The sequence below is a fragment of the Manacus candei genome, unplaced genomic scaffold, assembly GCF_025592945.1.
Source record: "Manacus candei isolate 608988 ecotype Guabito, Panama unplaced genomic scaffold, ASM2559294v1 h1tg000026l, whole genome shotgun sequence".
NCBI classification, from domain to species: Eukaryota; Metazoa; Chordata; class Aves; order Passeriformes; family Pipridae; genus Manacus; species Manacus candei.
The window spans coordinates 5,205,718-5,227,296 of record NW_026138074.1 but is presented as its reverse complement, the minus strand read 5'-3'; the positions used below and the strand labels follow the sequence as shown (position 1 = coordinate 5,227,296).

Genomic DNA, 21,579 nt, shown 5'->3' with positions numbered 1-21,579 from the left:
TGGCTGTGACTTAACCCAAGTGTACAAATTGCTCCAAGATGTGGCCTTGAAGCAATGCCACGGGAAGGCAAGGAACACGACTGGGTAGTGTTTCCTGCCCTATTTACAGCCAGTGTTGTTTTCCATTTTGCATAAAAACAAAGTGTTCCAGCACAAGAGTTTCCAACACTGGATGAATGTTTAAAGGAAACCAGAAGGGCGTTATCTAACACTTGAAAAATGCTGCAATAATGTAGCGTTGTGGTTTAAGAGGTATCTAGTCAAGAATCTCTGTTAAGGACAAAGATTAAATGAAATAGGATTTTCAGAAACAAGGAGACACCTTAACATTTCTACTTTTTACTTGTCAAAATAAGGCAGATGTTCGCCAGCCTTTCCTAAAGCTGTGATACTGCCCAGCCCTGTTTTCCCTGGGTAGAACTGTCCAGTTTAAACAAAAACTTACCTACAGAGCATCTGGCAGAATGAAAAGGGCAGAAAACCCCCAGAACAAACCAGGATTCAGCTGGCAAATGGTTTCTCTCAGAACCCTGCACCCAGTTCACAGGTGCCTGAGTGCTGTACACCACTCCAGGACAGCTCAGTAACTGGTACTGGTTAACTGATGCTTCCATGGAAAGAGAAAGGGCATCCCACTACTAAATGAAACAAATCTTTTATTCATGAGCATTCTCATTTTAAATTCACAAATTATGAAAGGAAGGCAAATCAGAAGAGACTGCCAGAGCATCTTTTAAATGATAAAGGTATAAATTTTCCTTCTGAACATTTCTAATTTAAGAAAGAAAATGGTTGCATAGGCTTTCTACAGGTGTGCACACAAAAAAAATTGAAGTACATGGAGGTTTTTACGTTACAATTCAGTGTACATTGGCTACTTGAAAAGGAAAGTATTTACTTGCAATTCCAAGACAGCTATTGGAATGACCTACAGAGTAAGGCTTATGAATATTTACTTTTCAGTCCTGTAAAATATACCAAACACGTAACTATCAAAAAAATAAAATGACACTTTTGAATCCTATTCTGGAATCTCTCGCTGATGGCATATTTTCAGAGAAAGGACTGCTTTTATGTTTGTGTCTCACAAGTTACTTTGGGAAAGAAACAGTGGTAATGGCATCAGGGGACTCTTCACAGCATCAGAACAAAACAAAACATTGATCAGAGCACAAGTGGAATGTTCTTGGGCATGCAGAAACAACCAACCATGCAGACAGAAAAAAATCTTCAATAAATTACAAGCAGAAAATTATTCAGATCTCTCCTTAAAAGAAAGGCTTACAGCATCCCTGTAGCCTCGACAGTCACACCATCAAAGCTGAAAGAGGTTACTCCTTCAGTGGCACAGGCCCGCATGCCTGACACACAGAGGTTTGCAATGGCTATTTTAGTGAGGATGTGTCTTGTTCTTTGGTGTGTGAAAGAGTTGTGGGAGGATGTTCCATGTGTTTAATTCTGCTTTTTCGATTGTTCTTTGTGATGATATTACAAACTGTAGGAATACTTCTAGGTACTTATCAGACTAACCTCTAGAAAATGAGTGGATCCATTATAAAGTGAATTCCTGCAGGTGATAAAGTACACATTTTCCTGATGATACTTGGTTCAGTAAATACTACAACAGCATCATTTTGGTTTTGTTACAGAAAACTATTACATCAATTATTCCTAAAAAATAATTTTTTTCCTTTAAAAAAAAGTGTCAGTTACAAAACCAAGTTCATACAGTCCACTTCTTTTAAAAAAGAGGATTTAAATAATTTAGAACATGAATCCTTCTAATGTGCAAAAAAAAAAAAAAAAGGACAGACAAGCAGACAAAATAGGATTTAGGAGGAAAAAGGAGCCACACCTTCATTAAACAGGGATCTGAAGCTCAAATGTAAAGATCTATTAAATATTATGTCCAAAGGAACAATTAATGGCATGTTTCCTTGTGCACACACCTCTGCTCAGCCTTTTGAGTTGCTCAAGAGATTTTGACATCTACCAAAAAACCAAAATGCAGGATGCACAAGGACAGATGTGAGCAGTGCTTTGACCTAAGTATCTCTGTATAACATCTATAAAGCATAAGTTAGTGTATTAAGAAAGCAGACAAAAGGCACAAAATCAATCAGTACTACAGACAGGTAGGCATCCATGCTACTGTGTGTTAGAAATACAGTGGTTTCTTTAGGGGCACTTTGGAAAGAAGCACTGAGCAGAAGTCAGCACATTTTACATGTGCCTTTTGCTGCCACCTCTCTCAAAAACATCTTCACTTTCAACAAATATGAACTAAAAATCAAAAAAGCCTTAACAAACTTTTAGAATCCACTTTCTCAGTGTCACAGTGGTTACCTTACAAAGCAAGATCAAGCTACAGGATTTTTTTACTTTGTTAATCTACAAAACAAATTGTATCCCATTTGTTTAATTAATAAAGTTATTGTCTCAGTGTAACAATGTGCTAAGTTGTTACTTTTACATCAGAAAATCAATTCTCTGAGAAGGCTAGTTATATCATCTCTTCTCATCCAAATGTTTCATCCAGAAGCAATCCCTTGGGTCAAAAGCCAAAGAAACTGAAATATAGGGCTGCTTGGAGCCCTAAGACAGTTTAAGGACTCTGAACAGACCAGCTCTGTTCTTCCAGAGCAGTGAACAGAACCCACCTTGGGGCCGGTGGGGAAAGCTCACCCATCACAGCGCCACACCAGGACAGGGCTCCTGCCTGCACAGCCCAAACACATCAGCAGTGGTTTCACTGGAAAGGCAAAGGCTGTGACCAGGGTGTCCCCAGCAGAGCCCAGTGGTGTGCCAAGCCTCTCTTAACAGGGGGTGGAGAGCTGAGGCAAGAGTGAGCTGGAACACTGCAGCTACATCTGCCAGAAGGGATTCAGCGGAACATGTAAGCCAGAAGTGCTGGCATGACAGTGGCCAGAAAACATTACACAGCAAGATCAAAGTTACCAGAGCAGCTGGTCACGGGTGACCAGAGATCAACTAAACAGCTGAAATACGAACAGACAAAAGAGTGAGGACACAACAGGTTAGTGTGAACAACGTTCTTGAGAAGGTATTGCTACTTCTTACAGGATGGCAGAAAATTCACACTGGTAAGTGACAGGAAACATGCCCTTAAATCGGCATCCCGGAGAGCGAACGCACCGTCATGTCAGTGTAGCATTCTTATGTCAAAGTGAGTTACTCGGTGACTTTAGACAGAACAACTGCCATTAAGAGACGCATCACATTTTAAGTGCAAAACATTTTTGGCAAAAGTGAAAAATAGAAAAACCTTAACCAGTACTAAAAAAGTATTTTCTTAAATACTAGCATAGGGCCTGATCCTGCAAGCACACAACTCCGGGAACCCCAGCTGAGTCCAGCCGGAGTTCTGTGCCCTAACAATTAGAGGAAAAGGTCTTTGAATTGCTGTTAGTGTTTATACTTGTTTACATGTAGTGTAAATAACACACACACAAACACATACACACTGTGTGTACATATGTGTGTATTGGTGGATGTGTGCATGTGTGCCTGTGTATCCATATACACAAAATGGCTCCTGAATAGACTCGAGCTCGTGGTTATTTTGAGATGCATCATTCACAGTACATAGCTTCCCATGGGGATCTTCTGATAACAGGACCTATCCAATGACATCCTGAAGCTACATACTGTATCATTTTAATGCCTTTCAGGTAAAGTTATGAGCAACTGCTCTCTGCCATCAATGGGTCTTCCAGAGAGGATTCAAGTACAGCCAGCCATCGCCCTGCAAGAAAATTAAGGAGAGTTTACAAACAAGATTTATAAATACTGGATCTATGTACGTCCACGTAAAAGCTAAAATAAGACTAAACAAGAAGCCACCTGGTCATCTGAAAATTCTGTGTTTAATGAATTGACAAGCAATCTGGGTGGGAGGGAAAAAACCTACCAGGGAGAAAGAGAAGCAGTGGGAAGGTGTAACAGATGAACTGCTGGTTTAAATAGCTGCACATACTGGCTAAGGTAACAACAATTTCCCCCAGTCAGTGTTATTTCCCTTCTGCCTTTCCCAAAAAAAGGGCAAAGATGAACTTAGTAAAATCTGTTTCCTTTCACACAGATGAAACCCAAGACTGTGTTTAGGATGCCCATGCTGAGTTACACTGGATAAATATCCCTAGATTGTGCTTGCTTTAGTGTGCTGAGATCAGGATTAGTAGGGGATGTGAGTATGCAGCATTTGTAAAGTACGGGCTGGATTTTACAGAAAAACACATTGCTTTAAGTGCCTAACATTAGATACCAAAAATCCACATCAAAATAAATGTAACTGAAGAAAAGTGAACAAGTCTACAATATAGACATGGAAAAATCCTTTGCTCTCCTTCAAGAGCCAGACTCTGTCAAAAAGACAATTTAAAGCACTGACTGGTACACAACAACACTAGCCCACGGTAAAAGCCACAGACATTTGTTCACTTGTAAGAGCATCCTCCCCTGTGCAGAAACACATTAAAGGGTCCCTAAAACAAGAGACTCAAAGTACCTCTTTGACAAAATACTTGGGTTTCCAGGGCGTTGTGAGAGCCGCACGCTGCCTCTCCTCTGCCCGCTGTCTCTCTTCCAGGCAGTGCTTGTGTTCCGTGGCTGCATCAATGTTCCCCTCCTTCAGAGAGTTGGTGACGTTCTGCCACAGGCGCCTGGTGATGGAGGAGCACAAGCCACAGAGTGAGAACACTTCTGCCACAGCCCAGTGCCTCTGGACACCAGTCTGGTGAGCTGCTGTCGTGCTCTCCATGCTGTTCTTTCAGGTCACACAGCTTGGGAACCTGGGACATTCATCACATTTGTGGACCAGATTTTCAGATTTGCTCAGCTCCTGGTATTTTGCCATGCAACTTAATTTTCTCACCACCTTCTCTTCATGTTCCTGACTCTTGACCACCTGAGCTTTTTTTCTCAAAGAAGGTGAATTTGTTTTATCATTTCCGGTTCACATTCTTTACTGATGATCCACCCCCAAATGACAGGCATTTATCCTGTGTTTATTTGTGGTTAAATTTTTCAATTTAAGGGAGTGTCAGCCAAAAGCCAAGAGTGCATTCATTTGGGACACTGACTGTTCCCACCAGGTCACTAACAGAGGAACTGATGCACTGTTTCCAGGAAGCCCTTCCAGGTCTTGCTCTACATTCCCAGTTACAATAATTATCAGTATACAGCCAAACGTGTTTCTCACACGACTGACCACATTTGAATGCAATGCCTTTTATAAGCTTAGCAGAAACTTTGCCCAGAAAAACACTGAAAAGAATCACAGAATCATAGAATGGCCTGGATTGGAAGAGACCTTAAAGATTATCTGGTTCCAACCCCTCTGCCTTGGGCAAGAACTCGTTTCACTAGATCAGGTTGCTCAGAGTCCATCCAACCTAGCCTTGAACACTTACAGGGATGGGGCATCTACAACTTTTCTGGGCAACCTGTTCCAGTGCCTCACCACCCTCACACTAAAGAATTTTTTCCTAATATCTAATCTAAACCTGCTCTCTTTCTGAAACGGACCACAGCTTTCACAAATTTCCAGGAGTGTTTAAATGAGTTTCTGTTTACAGTCTGATAAACTGCAAATCCTGCAGAAACACTGGATGGTTGCAATTTGCTTACTAGTATCTAAAAAATACAATAAATACACTGAAGAGCTACTGGATTCCTTACCTACTACAATCTCTGTGCTCCAAACTACAGGGGGAAAACGAGTTTGTGGATAAGCAAGCAGTCTTAAAAGTAGATAAACGATCTGACCCTGCACAATGACTCAAGGAACCTTTGTACAATAAAGAGAAAATATTTACAGATAATAAGTGTAACTCATGTTTTTAAATCCTCCAATAAAATGTTCCTAAATTCAATAAAAGTACTGATTCTTCTGAAGATAAACATTAACAGTATTGACTGAATAACAGAATATGTTTTTTCCTAATGTACCTAGTCAGAGTTAGGCACATGATGTGGGTGCCAAGAGCTTTAAAACCATGAGTTTGCGTATTTATAGCTCACATTGCACCACACTTTACATACTTTTTACATCTACATATACATATTCTAAAATACATAAAACACTGAATACCAGTTTAAATTATATGATGCAACATTACTTGCAACAAACTGACTCATTTGTGTACCATGTTGCAATCACCCAAAGAAGCAGGTGAAAACACTGCATTACCATCTTCCAGATGCTCATTAACGCATCCACGCATTTTCCCCATCTACAAAATTGATGTGCTCATCACTGCAATGTAATTTATGCTCCGAGGAATCAACACACAGCTCCAGCTCTCTGTGCCCAGACTAACATGCTGTGGGAAGGGAGGCATTTCTGAAGCACACTGTTTATAACCGCGGTTTGCTTCCCTGCTCTGTTCCTGCCCGAGGTTCAGAAGCAGAACATGGTAATGCCCCTCCCCTTACCTTGATTCCAGCGGGCCTTGCTTTGCAATAGGCCTGATCTTTTTCCTGATAACAGGCAGTTTGTTGGTGTCAATCACTTTGGTGTCTCCGTTGCTGTAAGTAAATTCCAGCGTACCGTTCCATTCTCCCTGTGCCTTGCAAACAATGGTGTTCGTGGGATTGTGTTTCACTTCAGCAGTAACCCTAATTTAAGAGGAAAGGAAAAAAGACCACAGAAATAACTGGTACCATTTATTATCAGCACATAAAAGCGCTACCAGAGCTAAGGCTACAAGCAGCTTTCTACATTTACAAAGCAATATCTGAGGAAAGTTCTTCTAACACAGCAATAGTTTTGGGATGACATTCTCCCAAAATACAGCAGTAACCCAGCTTAAAACTCTGATACTCTGCTCTAACCCAGAGCTGGTTACCTCAGCAACCTGAAAAACAGCTCCTGACATTCGTGTGACATTTCCAATACATGTTATCTTCACACCTGACCATAATGCTGTCAGAGACCAATGTCAAAGACTTCAGGTACCTTTGTTTTCTTCCTTAGCTCTGCAAGTTTACTTTTCAGCTGCTAAGAGCCAATGATTAAAGCTACCTCAGTGATCCAAGAATTGGTATGAGAGTCAGCAAAATAGAGAGGTAGGACTGGAAAACCAAAATGCAAAGAGAAGGTTTGTGTATATGTCTACGAACGTGACACATGTGCTTTGGCAAGCCATGTCAAGTAATCTGTAAACTAAATTACCAAACTAATACCACACAACTGTCCCAAATTTTCACTCACCCTGATGGCATGAATCTACACCTTTTAGAAAAAAACTCTGTCAAAACAGCCCATGCGGATATTCGGCTGAACACAACATGAAACGGTTGACACACATACCGAAGAATAATTAGACCAACTGAAATAAAACAGAGGTAACCATGCAAAAGCACAGTCTTCTCATGGACACTGCAACAGTTCACAGCAGAACAAGAAAGGGGTCTGTGTATGTTAATAACTGGGACATCAACTTGAGCATGGAAGAAAGACAGGAAGTTGTCTCGCACAGTGCCTCTTCACACCCTTAATAAATAGGAACAAAGACATGTAAATAACAGTTTCATCATCTGGAATTTCAGTGCAGAACTGAGAGTCCCCAGGAGGGGAGCTACCATTGTGGGCAGTGACACTTTTGCTTCTCTCCAGGAGCTCCACCTGGAACACCACTTCATCTACAAGACTCACACAAAAGCAGCAGCTGATGTAGCAGAGATATTGCCTTTTCCATGTGCATTTTTCTGATCCTGCACTTACAACAACTTTCACAAGCAACGAAGCCTGGAGAGATACATTCGCTTTATTTTAATGGGAGAAATATATCCAATTCAGTTAAACATCATAATATGTATAACTACAATAAACTGTTTTCTAAAGCTGTAAGTCATCTCCAACACCAATAGGAAAAGAAATTCTGTCCATAAAATATTCCACCAGGGGAACTGAACAGATGCCTTAGAGTCTTCCCACTGAAATCCAGTAGCAAGTAAACAAGAGTAGTACAGTAATTCCCATACCTGTGGACCTTCCCTCCATAGAATGGCTTGGTGTGGAACGTGACCGTGGCGGAATAGCCTGTTCTGGCACAACTGATGTTGACTTTCCCTCCAAGCTCCACCCATGGGATGGTAAGTATTGAGCGAGCATAGGCACTGGGCAGGGTGAAAACATACTCTTCTTCATGTTCCAGTAGGTAAAGAACACCTGTGTGGGAAGAGGTTAAAAGTGAAGTGATAAACATTCACTGGTAAGACCTGACAGTCACTGACCGATTACTGTGATCAAAAGGCACATCCACAGAGAGCACAACATGCAGCTCTCCCTGGAGGAGGGTACTCTCTGCTAAGAAAGAAAGTCTGCCCTCTGGAACAAACTTCTTCCCACAAACACTTTCAAAAGCATCTGATTTGAATGTATGCCTTGGGGTCCCATGTGGTACCAAATGGCTTATCAGAAAACCTGACTGGATCACTCACTTTGTATTATGGGCAAGCAATAAACTGTTAAAAGCTGGAAAAATGCAAAATGCAAAAAGTTATACTGAAAATTTAGCCCCTCACTCAGTGTCACATCATAATCTCTCTCCAGAAAAAATATGGGCACGCCAAAAGGACTCTTCACTTCTCCATTCAGTTAGACACAACCATGTCCTCTCCATTAATTTCCTACTGATGCACTTTTAGGTAGGAGTGAAAGGCTCTCTCTAGGTCTGCATGGGAAACATGTCATCTTGCAATTTCCCATTAAGGTTGCTCCCTAATTTTCAAATGTCTGGTCTCCCACACAGGCTTTGCAAAAATCTTGCATAACCGAAGAAGGGCCCAGCAGGGCCACTGCTCTACTACCACCAACACCAATGCCTCCACCAGGCAGAGAAAATTACTGGCAATTCTATCTCATTCTCTAAAGGCTCCTCCATCTTCAGCACTATGAGACTGTAACTAAAAACAATGTGCAACAGCAATAATTGTTTAACATTATTTGGAACCACAAAGAAAGCTGCATGCCTGATCAAACCTTAGCTTCCCCTGGCATTAAGGATACAACTCTATCCCTGCTGTAACTGCAGTTTGGTCTTCAGGAGGACAGGGCATTAGACCAGGTAAAGAGCACCATAAACCTTGCACACAGAATTCGATCATGCCAAATGTCTGTAGTGCATTTTTTCTTAGAGTTTTACAGTCTTTTGTGTCCCATTTATTAAGTGCTTAAAGGCAAAAATGACAGCTTTGATAATATTTTTCCACAACAGGGACTGAAAATAACCCATCACAGGAAGCACTCAGAACCCAGAAACAGAGCAGGAAAGTTAGCTTGACAGAGTATCTGTTTAGAAACAGGATGAGCTTGAGCCCATTTGCCTTCACCCTGGGGCAGACAGGGGAAAAACACATTGGTAGTGGTATTGATTAATCTATCTGTTTGAGGGAATAATGGTACTACTTTTCAAATTGATCTCATATTTAATGATGAAAAAGCACTAAATAGAAACATAACACTACTACTGCCCACATGAAAATACACTTTTAAAATGCTGTATGAAAATACAAACCTAAAAAAGACATTCAAAATGTAAAAGCACAGAGCTCTAACAGAGCCATGATCTTAAATATTGGCTTTTGCTCACAAAACTAAATGCAGGCACAGGAAGCTCTGCAACTTGTCACTTCTGCCCTCTTTTAACAGTTCCACAGGAAAACATTTGCAAACCAGAATATCTTTATGCAGTTGTTCTCAGAACTTCTGCAACCTCAGCCTGCCAGCAGTGACACAGCCAGTGCTCCTACTCCAGCAAGTGTGACACAGATGAGCTGGGGAGTGAAAAAGCACAAATACAGAAAAGTCGTGTCTTAGAAGGACCTTTAATCATTTCACCTTGGCAAGTTACAAGTTCCTCGTGTCGTGTGCTGAACCCTCACCAACAGGGAACAGCCACGAGGACACAGCTGGAACACACACACACATTTTGCCTCAAGCTTCCTTGGCTCCACACTTGTAGGCAAATACAAACTGAACACTATGCAGGAAGGCTGAACCACACAACTTACCCTGGACATGTTGCTCAGAGTCCCATCCAACCTAGCCTTGGACACTTCCAGGGACAGAGCATTCACAACTTCTCTGGGCAACCTGTTCCAGTGCCTCACCACCCTCACAGCAAAGAATTTTATCCTAATACCTAATCTAAACTGGTTTTTTTTCCACTTAAAGCCATTCCCCCTTGTCCCATCACTCCATGCCCTTGTAAAAAGTATCTTCCCATCTTTCTTGCAGGCTCCTTTCAGGTACTGGAAGGGAAGAAGAAGCTTTTAACTAGATGAAGATATTCAAAAAGGAACAAAAAGCCAGTGGGTAGTGATCAAACACAGAAAGGAAACCTGACCATCTGCAGGTGGGCATTTTACACAGGATTACAACAGGTTTTAGACTCAAGTCTGTCACTTTTCCTTTCTCCTCCTCTTCCCACTTGTTCTCCACCTTCCTCATTACAGTCACAGGCAACAGACGAGTGGAGCAACCAGCTGTGGAAAACAGGTTGTGGTGCCACCCATGAGGTCATGTTTCCCCAGTGTTAATACAGACAAGTCTTCATACAGAGTGGAAAAGCACTGTCTGCCCGAAAGTATCAGCTTCTGACATGATGGTTTTGTTGTTGTGAGGTTTGTGTTTCGTTTTTTTTAAAAGACAAAAGGTTTAATAGCAGTGCAGGGGGCAAATGTGGTCCTCACTTCTGGCACTGCATTTATGAACCACACCTTCATGGGAGCTTTTCCAGAGTCTCCTACTTCCTTGGGCCCTGCCATCCTCCTCTGACCCTCACTGCATGTCCCCACGTGAGAGAACACTGGTATGATAAACACTATTTCCTTTTGGGTGAGTATAGGTTTGCTTTTGTGGCTCTAATGGGATCAATAGCTTCTTCCTCCCTACTTGAGTGGGAGGGATGCAGAGCTGTAATGCACACTGCCAAGTACATTAAAAGTGAAGAGTAAACAACAGCAGTGACCTTCAATGTAAATATTTAACCACCACAGCAGGTTGGATATTAAAAACTGAACCCAGCTCTCTTGGCAGTATTTTTAGCACCTGGTAGCATATTTTTTAATTCCTCAAACACCTGAATACATACTCTTTTAAATGGAGTGCTATCTCACTTGAAATATGACTCCAGCTCAATAATTCTAATCTATAAGAGATTAAAGGGCAGATCTGAAATACCCACAACTTGCTAATACTTCTAGTATTAACTTGACTGTTAGTTTTGCATTCCACTGTTTGCAGAGTTCACATGCAAAACCTTAGCTGAAGCACCATGAACACTGTGGCTGCACCACCTCATCTGAATGGAGACCCATGCTCTCTAAGGGAAGAAGCAGCTGAAATCTCAGAGAGGCAACACTTGTAACCAGCGCCACAAGATCTCACACCCTTACCCTGCTGCATTTTAATCTTTAGAAATTAAAGGCAGAAAAAATAAAACCTAACAGTTACTTTAAAAAATGTCTAATTTTAACATCTGCTTCTAAGTATCATTACACTGACTGATATTTAAAAGCATCTGCTGGAAAATACACAGGCTCTTTGTTTTCCCCTTGCTTCCCTGATGTAAGGGATAATTCACATTTAGTTTTAAATTGGCTATAAGTAAATACACGGGGAAAGTTGTAGAAGATTCTCCCACTTTCAGCTTTCTCCTCTCACATAGAAGAATTCTTTGGAAATCTGCAAATTCTTTTAAAAAAATCCAAAGTATTTATGGCAGCTATTATGCATAGAAGAATGCACCAGATTAGTACTCTGGGAGGAACAGCAGATTTCGTAATATAGTTTATTAGAAAAAAATGCCACAGAGAAGAGTGAATTTTTTATAAACAAATGCAGATTTTGCATTTCCCCCTTGATATGTCCTCAACACTATTTACCCCTCCTTTTGACCATGGCAGTGTATTCAGAGTCGCACTCCTTTCCATGACTCCTCAGCCTGCTTTAAAGAAAGTGATGATCCAGGCATATCATCTTCCCAGTTTGACTCTTACATGTCCCTCAGTGATGCTGCAGCTTTGTGAATTGATTTTCCAGTAACACATATTGACAAAAAAACCCCGAGGAGGCTCTGGATCAATAAGCTGCAGAAGAGGCATGTGGAATTGAATGCTTCCCACTGACTGTACGGAGATCAATCCAAACAACAAATGGTACGTGGGACACAAATGGCCCAGGGCAGTTTCCGGATTTAAGAAGCTCTTCACTCTCCCTGCACTATTCATAGCAGGGCACTAAGAGGAGTAAGTTCAGTTGGGATGAGCCCCACATGGGAGCAGTGCATCACCAAATGCGCAGAGTCACAGAGGAAAACAGGTGATGCCAGGACTGGGCTCTTATCGTCTTATAAACATTCCAGCCAGCTGCCTTGCACTGCTCATTTGTCAAAGACTGGGGCTATTTGCTAAATTAAGTAAAGAGGGCCATGCTATATGGAAACTGTTCTGAAACCACTGGCCTAAAAAATATTAACTCAAAAATTAGTACTCAGGGAAATAGCTCTAGTTGCATGGAGCAATCAATCTTTGGGACTGGTAAATTAAAAGGCACTAATTTCTCAGGACTAGAAATTACAGACCTGTACATCTATGAATACATACACATTCATATATTTGAACAGAAGGGGAAAAAAAAAAAAAGAGATAAAAAACCATACATTGCTTTCTTTTAGCTTTGCCCTGTAAAGAGCACTGAACCTTTTCCCTACCCATCAAATCTTTTCAGAGTTGATCTCAATTCAGAAAATAATTTTTGGAAGCCTATACCTCACTAGTTTTTAAAACATTTAAAATAGCAGGAGTGAAAACACCAGACATAACTAGCCACTTGATAATACAGAGCAATCCACTTAAATATACTTTATGCTCTCTGCAAAATTAACCCATGAATCAAAGATGACACTTTTTGTTGGATTTTGCTGCTTTGGAACAAAACCCAAGAGCAGAAAAGGAACAGGTACAGCCCACACACTGAGGTGTGCTCACCATGGTTGTTTCCAGTAAAGCATCCTTGCCCTACAACCAGCATCTGTTTGAAGATTCTATGAAACACAAAAAAAACCCCATGAAATATTTACATTGACTGTCCTATCCCTTGCTAATTTAAGTCTTAATGTGATCCTATTCGTTACAGCCTCTTCTCCCCCCTCACACTCTCATTAGTACATAATTAACATTAACCAAAATTAGGGACTGTGCAGGCAACATGAAGTCTTTTATGCAAAATACCCCCTTTTCTATTCAGGGTAGCTTTCTCATGAGGAAACTCAGTGCTGACTACTCTGAAGAATGGGAGTTTTGTTATATAGCAAAGAAAAAGTTCAGACATTTCATTAGCAAGCCAGATTTAGACCCCTCATAACCAGAGATGAAAAAGGGCTAGCATATAAAACAGTTTTTCACATGGATTTCCAGCAGTGCTCTCCTACTTGTTCTGCAGCTCTGCAACTGATACTTATTTTGAACCAACAACAAAAACCACAGAAAGAAAAAAAATGTTAATCACTTTGAGGTGCAATACACACAAAAAATCATATGAATAAGATACTGAGCTGTACCCTTTGTATGACAAGACCGTACTGTCCTTAAATCCCCAAATTCTTTAAATACCTTTAGAAGTCTTTGTACTGCCATGACTCCCTGTGTCAGCTTCCAATAACAAAGCACAAAAAGCAACATGCTCTATACATCTAAGGACATTCTAAAAAAATATGGTTCAAAACCACCACAGAAACATTACCAGTACATTCCTTACACACCATAGGTCCAAAAATTCAGTACTACTTTAATTCTGTAAATAGCCAACTGCAGTAGAAAAAGCTTCATTTAAACGTTTGAAGGACACACACACACACAACGTTATTCAGTAGGGAGGAAAGTTTCAAAACACACCACAGTTGCTTGTACTCAACATTAAGGCCACGATGAAGTTTCAGGTCATCATCACAGAATCATCATAGAATTGTTTGGGTTGGAAGGGACATTAAAGATCATCTAGTTCCAATCCTGCTGCCATAGGCAGGGACACCACTAGAGCAGGTTGCTGAGAGCTTTATCCAACCTGGCCTTGAACACTTCCATGGATGAGGCACCCACAATCTCTTTGGGCAGCCTAGTCAAACAAAACTGTTCTGATACATATCTGACTAGAACAAGATGGTCACTCTCTAACAGAGAATTATCCAAAACATTAGTTGCAGTTCTGTTTGAAAGGAATTTACCCAATAATAGCATATGACTAGTTTGGCCATCCAATGCACACTAGGAGGGGGAACAAAAAAGAAACAAACAAAACCCAGGGATTTCTGTGATTCATGAGATGTTACTTTGTCTCTTATCAAAAGCAGGATCAGTCATAATTCATTCCCAAAAAGCTCAATCTGCTTCTAACACTTTAAAGTAAGATTCTATAAGCTTTTGTGTGAGAAAGCTTCTCCTAAGGGATAACTTTAGTTTTTACCTACCTTAACCAGCTTCTATACCTTCTGACTAACAATGTGTCTTTCCACAGTCTAAATCACTAACTTTGATAGACTAACTCACCCTACATGAAATGCTGCAAGCCTAAAGTGTCCCTAAATACAAGGGAAACTCTCCAAATTATATCTCACATTAAAAAATTAGTAGGCTGTGCATTACCCAACATGTACATACAGACAGAGGTTTTCCAAATTTTTAGTCCAGCAGCTATTTTTTTGAGTACAGCAATCTATTCTCCAGTACTTACGCTGACCTCAGTCTACTACAGAATTTATACTTATGCAGCACATGAAAAAGAAGCATCTGCAGCAGTCTAATTTTTGCACAGCTTGACAAATCTACACACCAACTTAATTAGGAAGACTTCCGTGGGACTAAAATAAACAAACAAAAAATTAAAGAAAGTGCAGTTTCAAGAGAAGAAACTGCACTGCAAAGCAAGCATTTTAAACTGAGGCTGTCAGGCTTACGCTGGCTGTTTTCAGATGATAGAAGAGCTTCAGCAGTACCATTTGTTGGTACTGCCCATTGTTGCCCATTGCCAGTCCTCAGCAAAAATGCTTGGGCTGCACTAGAGTTTCTCCATCACTTCCCAGAAATGCTGTCGCTGTGGAACTGCATGCTTCTGCACTGCTTACACGAACAAAAAAGACAAATGATACCTATAATCCGGTGAACCCAAACTTCCTCCCAGAACGCCCATCATAAAGACAGCAGCAAACCTCGCAATAAAAGAGCCCACCATTGCAGATGTTCCCCAAAGCCTGCCTCCACTCCTGGGATATCTCCAGGATCGTGAAAAAAAAAAAAAAAAAAAGGGCAACACGGAAGAACTTATTCTCACAAGCACACATTAAATAATCCTTAGTGTAGCAAAGTGGTTAATTCTTAGACCCTTTTTCTCTCAAAACTGGGACACATCAAGACTTTGAAGTCTTAAATAATCCCCACAGTAGACACCCTCAATCCCAAGGAACTGTGTGTGCTAGCAGCAAGAAAAAGAAATTTCCCTACTCCTACATAATCATAAGTGACTTTGTGTTTAATTTTATTTCCATTAAATAGTTCCCTTCACTGAGCAAAAGAGTACTAGAAACGAACATGTACCAGAAAAATGGAGCAAGCTAAACCAGTGACTCAGGCTGTCAGTAGTACAGATAGAAGACTGACAGAAATTTCCCTTCTGACACTCCCTTTAACTCTGCATTAAATGCAAAATACCTAAATCATAGGAAGAAGGAAACAACCGTGCTATTACAGACTTTATCACAATGATATCAAATCCAGTAGTAAGGAAGTTTCATATCTCTTCTACAAAAAAGGGAGTATATTGCTATCAGGATAGAAACTACTGTAGTTCTTCTTGCTGGTTGAGTTTGTTCGTTAGTTCTAGCTGGCAGAAACAGCAGAGCATACCTCTATGTTTTCACCATAATTGTTTCGTTGTTATGAATAAGCAAAACCAAATCACTGCATTTCCCACTCTATTTTTTTACTACCTTTAATATCATAGTATTTATTGGTGGCAAAAAGAAGCATTTACTGTAAGCTGTCCTTCTGAGACTACAGTCTAAAAACTGGGTAAGACAAAACACCAAAACCCACACATAGGATCTTACTCTCAAATGGCCAAAGACACTAAATTCCCTAGAAACACATAAATGCTGATGCATTAACAGTCAGTAAGGACTCTCATGAACATAAGCACACATTTACACATGTAATGTGCAGTTCACATTCTGTCTGGATAGAATAAGGTTATATGAACCTTACAGTTTTAATTCCAAACTTCACAAAAGCAAACAGTCATAAGATTAAAATGAAAGCTCAGAGGGAGAGGAAGCAGGAAAACATGGACTTCTGTGGTGTTGAAACCCATAATATTAGCTCAAAAAAATAAAAATAAAAGCACATTTCTTACCTTCGCCTACCATAGAAACACCTATTGACATGCCCATAAACTTGCTTTTGGTCCATACGTGAGCGTTCACACACATTTTCTTCTCTTTGCATTCACAATAAAAGCAAGACACCGGTGGATGATGGGACACTTGTTCAGCTACAAACCTCAGCTTGTAGCACATGGACTGGTCCTGGCCAAGCTCCTTGGTTGAGTCCTTAGAAACTGTGGAGGCACCATTAGTTCTGAATGCTTTCACTTTATCTTTAGGCACATCCCACGAGCAATGAAAGGTTTCACCAATTATAGGGTTATAGGGCTTCTTGGCAACTGCTCCCTTTCGGCCTTCGTGAAAAGCTGTTAGATAATACTCCACAAAGCAGATAATTCTTTCCTCGGGAGTGGCTCCAGCTGCAATTGACAAAAACAGGTCTGGATGGGCCATGAAATTTGCATACATCTCCAGCAGGGATCTTTTCTCCAAAATAAATGTTGGAAGCACTACCTGTATGCAAAGCAGACAAAGGCAGATATGATTTCCCCATGATCGCACTACCAGGGGGGAAAGGGGGAGAACAGTTAGGACAGCTGCAAATTCTGGCCCTGCCAAGTTTTGTATTTTCCTCCCATGCCACAGCAATTTAATTTTCTTTGCAGTGTAAATAATGCGCGAAGGAAAAAGCAGCGGCCTTGATACCCATGCAGGCTGCTTCCTATTTCATTATGATTCTCAAGAGCAGCTCACACAACAGGGATGGGCTGTTCCGCTCACATGGAAACCTGTCTTTTCCTCTCCTCTCAGTTAACAAACCAGCCATTGTTTTCCTTGTTTACAGAAGACAAAAACATACTTTGATATAGACTAATCTACTTCAAACATCAATAAAACAAACAAACCATAACCCTCCGAAATGGGACAGACACACCCTCCCAAAATGACAGAAGATGAGTATTTTACATAAGCATGCACACTACCAACCTCTAAATGGAGGAGAGTGTAAGGAGTACAGCTACCCATTCTGTCAAACATCTGGGTTCCATATTTCACTCCTGGGTCCTTGACTACCCACTACATATGTATTAGGTCCTTTCCAGCCTAACTAACAAACCAAGCCAAGAAGATCTAACCAAAACCAAATCTCAATTGTATTTCCAAGGATAAAACCATTCCAAGGAACCTTCCCAAGAGGCTATTAATAGGCAAGAAAATGCTGCCCATTCGACTCCCTCTGCCCCTACACTATCATGCCCCCTCACAACTCCAAATCAAATCCCCCGTCATCCCTATGGTCTCCTGTCATCTCCAGGCCCACCACACATCCACTCAGTCTGAGATGGTATCATGCTACTGTGGTGGGCCCCTGCAAGGCTTCCTCTTATTTCAGTCAAGCTGAAACAAAACCTGCACAAACCGTTACATTCAGATCCTGGGATTAGAGAGGCTCCGGAGGGCCCAGAAAAAAATCAGGGACTGAGCACTAGGCAGCCTGCCCTGGAGGGAGCCAGCCCCAGGTGATTTGGATGCAGACTGGAGTGCCTCCTCTGGCAACAGAGATGTTGCCAAAGTCACTCACTTCACAATAACACTTTGTTAGAAGTTTCCAGTGAAACATCCTGGAGGGCACTGCAAGACAAACAAGGGCTACAGGACACAGTTTCTCTCCCTTTTTTCTCCCCCATGCTCCACACCTTATGCAGGACCGTCCCAGGGGGGCTGAGTGGCTGCTCCCACATGACCGAAGGGAACTTCTGGCACACTGCATGGTAAGATATACAGGTATCCCCAGAAATGGAAAGGCAGTGGATAGAATTCAAAAAAAGTTTATTAGAAGGCCAGAACACAAAAACCTACAGTGTGGTTTGCACACTGAGCCTCAGGGAGCGAAAGGCAAGTTCCCACCCCCTCAGGGCCCTTTTTATCCTCTCTGTTTCTCCTCCGCCTTCCCAAGGCCTCGGTGTATGTCTGTCAGGGCTACATCTCTCTTCTCACATACCAGAGAGCAAAGCTGAGAACTTCTCTTGCTATGCAGGGGGTGGGGGTAAGGCAATGAAAGTGCCTTTGAGAAAGAGTAACCATTCAGGCAGGAAGCCTTCCTAGCAAAAACCAAGTTTTAACTTTCTGTTCCAAATTTTTCCAAAATTGTATCTATTCCCCCACACACACAAATTTATGTTTAATCAAAGTGGCTCAATGATGCAAGATGCAGACCAACAGCTGTCCTCTATTAAAGCAATTCTTCTGCTTTCCTCTTTAATTCTTCATTGCATTTACTTTTTCCTTTTCCCAAAAGCAAGGGTTATTTACAGCAGGCAGGGAGCCACCCTTCATCACAAACACATTTGCTTTCCCCCTTGCTGTCCCAGCTTGCTACTCTCAGCAGGACCAAAGCACAGATCAGTCCTTTTGGATCCCATGGATCATGAAATAAAAGCTGTCAAACTTTTATTAATCATTCAGTTCTTTTCAAAGAGAACTCATAAACATTGAAAAAGAATTCCAGTCACAACAGCTTGAACACAGACTTTACAGCTACACAGTAAGTCACTGTACCTCTAGTGCAAAGAGAGAACTGCTGCTTGGTAACATACCCGCTCACTCGCTCTCTCCTTCTGTACATTGTATTTACACACAGTCTTTTATAGGCTAATAATTTTTTACAAGTTTAGATATAAATCAAGCAATGTTCCATCTGTAATATTCCTCTGACTCTACTCTGTAAGCCTTGAGGACTCTACATCATTTCTGTCACCAACCTAATGAGGCCCCAAAAGATAGAGGACCTTAATTTTACACTACATGTGGCAAATTACTGAGTGCCAAAGACAGCCTACAGTCCTCAGGGTGGTGTGACAGCAAGGGGCCAAGGAGATTGGTTTTTAGAAGTGAAATCCAAAACTCTGGAAGGCAAAGTAGCCAGACAGTAGATTTTCTTATTTTTAGCTCTTTAAACAATTCCATCTTACTTGCAGCATTCTCATTCTGACCATATATTCATACCTAATATAATCTTTAAAAAAATGCAATTCAGCAATTGAGATCCTCAATTCAGCATCTCATTTTAATATAAATTGTATACTAAAAGATCAGGTTATCAGAGGGGAAAGTGACAGCAAAACATATAAAAAACCCCCCATCACTTCTGTCTAGAAATATCAGTAGTGACTATCATGAGTTCACTGCAGAGACTTGAAAGGGCAAACTCATTTGAATAAACAGCACTCTGCATCTCGTTATGTCCAAGTGCCTCTCTCTAAAGAAAGTGACCTTTATTAGCACAAAGAGAAGAAAACTGCAGACCACACTTAAGATTATGCAAATGTTATGGTACAACATTAAGACTGCTGTGGTTTCAACCCGTTTACTTGGTCACAGTCTTAGTATCTACTCTCTGAAGTCCTAGGTATGTGCTTCACAGCTACATGCTTAACATAGCTACACCAACACAGTCACTGAGACATTACAAATCACTGGACTCTTGAGTTTCAAAAATCTATTTAAAATCTGAACAAAGCTTGAACTCCAGCTCAAATTATCTTGTCTTAAAAGCCCAATGAAGCTGGAAACTACATCCTTAATTGTAGCAGGAAAGGACTGAATCGTTTCCACACACAGAGGCAGAACTACATATTCAAAATACTTGAGTTTTAAAGCTTTCACAACTCCAGTATTACAAAATATGCCTACAAAACACTGCCTTTTACTAAATAACTCATAGCCTCAAAGTTTCAACATGCAACACCATCACTCACTAACACAGTAAAAACAACAACAAAAAAATCACGCCAGTCTTTTTTTTTTTTTAATTTGCCCTATCTTGATCTTTGCAGAAATAAGAAAAACAGAAATAAACAAATCTGGAAGTATACAGCATTATTCTTGCCAGCACTGGATTCTCATGCACTTGTGCTAGCACTCCAGCTTTCAAAGGAATGAGGTTTTCAATTCTTCTGCAGCCAGACAGAATTCACTGTCCAGAAAAATACACTTGGGACCTATATTCTTTATCCAGGCTTTGGACTGGACTACGAAGTTGGGGGGTTTTTTTGTAATTGCATAAAAAGTCAGAAGTGTCTAATATTTTCCTCTGAGAAAAAGCCAGCATGACAACCAATGGGGCAAAAGAAACTCTCCACAGTAAATTTCAAGTTGCTGAGGTCTGAAGCAAAAAATCTCATGAGTGCATTTTAAAATGTTAGAATAATCTCTGTTCTTATTACTTCTCAGTCTTCAGGTGAAAAGGAAGCAGTTCAAGAGGCATTCCTCTGTTTTCACTGAGGTTAAAAAGGGGATATTAGTTCAAAACTTGACTATAACCTCCTAGGTTTGAATTCACCTATACTTAATTAGCTCTGAATGCAACAGAGAAGAAGAACATGACTTCTTAAAACAGAGATATTTATCCCTGCTACCATTTACTGTGAGGCAAAACATGGGTGTCAGCACCGCTCCCTAGCCTTTTCAGAAATCTGACCGAGGTACCTCATGCTGAGATATTCCCTTGGAAGTATAAAAGCTTTCAACTGTCATCTGTGTCACTGTGGGAATAAAATAAGCTATTTTCATGCCACTCATATTTGAAAATTACAAGGTAAAAGTATATTAGCAAGCAAAGTAAAAACTTATGACATCGTGAACATACTACAATGTTAACAGTAGTTGATATTCTGCAGAATTACTGGCAGCCCTTTTACACAGAATGGCAACCCTTTATTTTTAGCACATATTAACTGCATAGGGAAGGTGAGAGAACACAGGGAAGTGATCATCCATCTGTACAAACTGTTAGCATTAACTGCAATCCATTGGATGCCATTTGCCAACAAATCCATCAGGCTGTTAGTGGGTTTTGGCACTACTTTTCATTTTTTAAAAGTCTAAAGAACAAACCACTTAAAAACTTTTTTTTTTCCCCAGCAATTCCAATTTTACATGAAGTTTAAAGTCCTAGCCCAGTCCGAGGCATCTGTTTTTTACTACATTCTGCTGCTGTGAACTGTTCCCCCATCCAACTCTCTCTAGCAGCTGTTGAACTCTATTTGGCCACACAGATTTGGTGCTTCGATGCAGGTGTTTTCCTTCACAGTAGTTTTCACTGTTTAACTCCTCATTAAAAGGCACAGCAGCATGACACATTCCAGAAGTGAAGCACCTCCACAACATTAAATGT

The 21,579-nt window shown here is 40.8% G+C and overlaps 1 protein-coding gene across 1 annotated transcript in view; it reads right to left on the bottom strand.

Moving 5' to 3' along the window:
* Positions 1-1,189: 1,189 nt before the first annotated feature.
* OSBPL10 (oxysterol binding protein like 10) overlaps positions 1,190-21,579 on the bottom strand; it is a 110,644-nt gene continuing 90,254 nt past the window's right edge. Inside the window, exons 8-12 of the mRNA XM_051788987.1 lie at positions 16,433-16,916; positions 8,008-8,194; positions 6,457-6,639; positions 4,529-4,682; positions 1,190-3,766 (exon numbers count right to left, since the gene is read on the bottom strand). Of these exons, the coding sequence (XP_051644947.1) occupies positions 3,722-3,766; positions 4,529-4,682; positions 6,457-6,639; positions 8,008-8,194; positions 16,433-16,916 (1,053 nt within the window). The 3' untranslated portion in view covers positions 1,190-3,721. The remainder of the gene's footprint in view (positions 3,767-4,528; positions 4,683-6,456; positions 6,640-8,007; positions 8,195-16,432; positions 16,917-21,579) is intronic.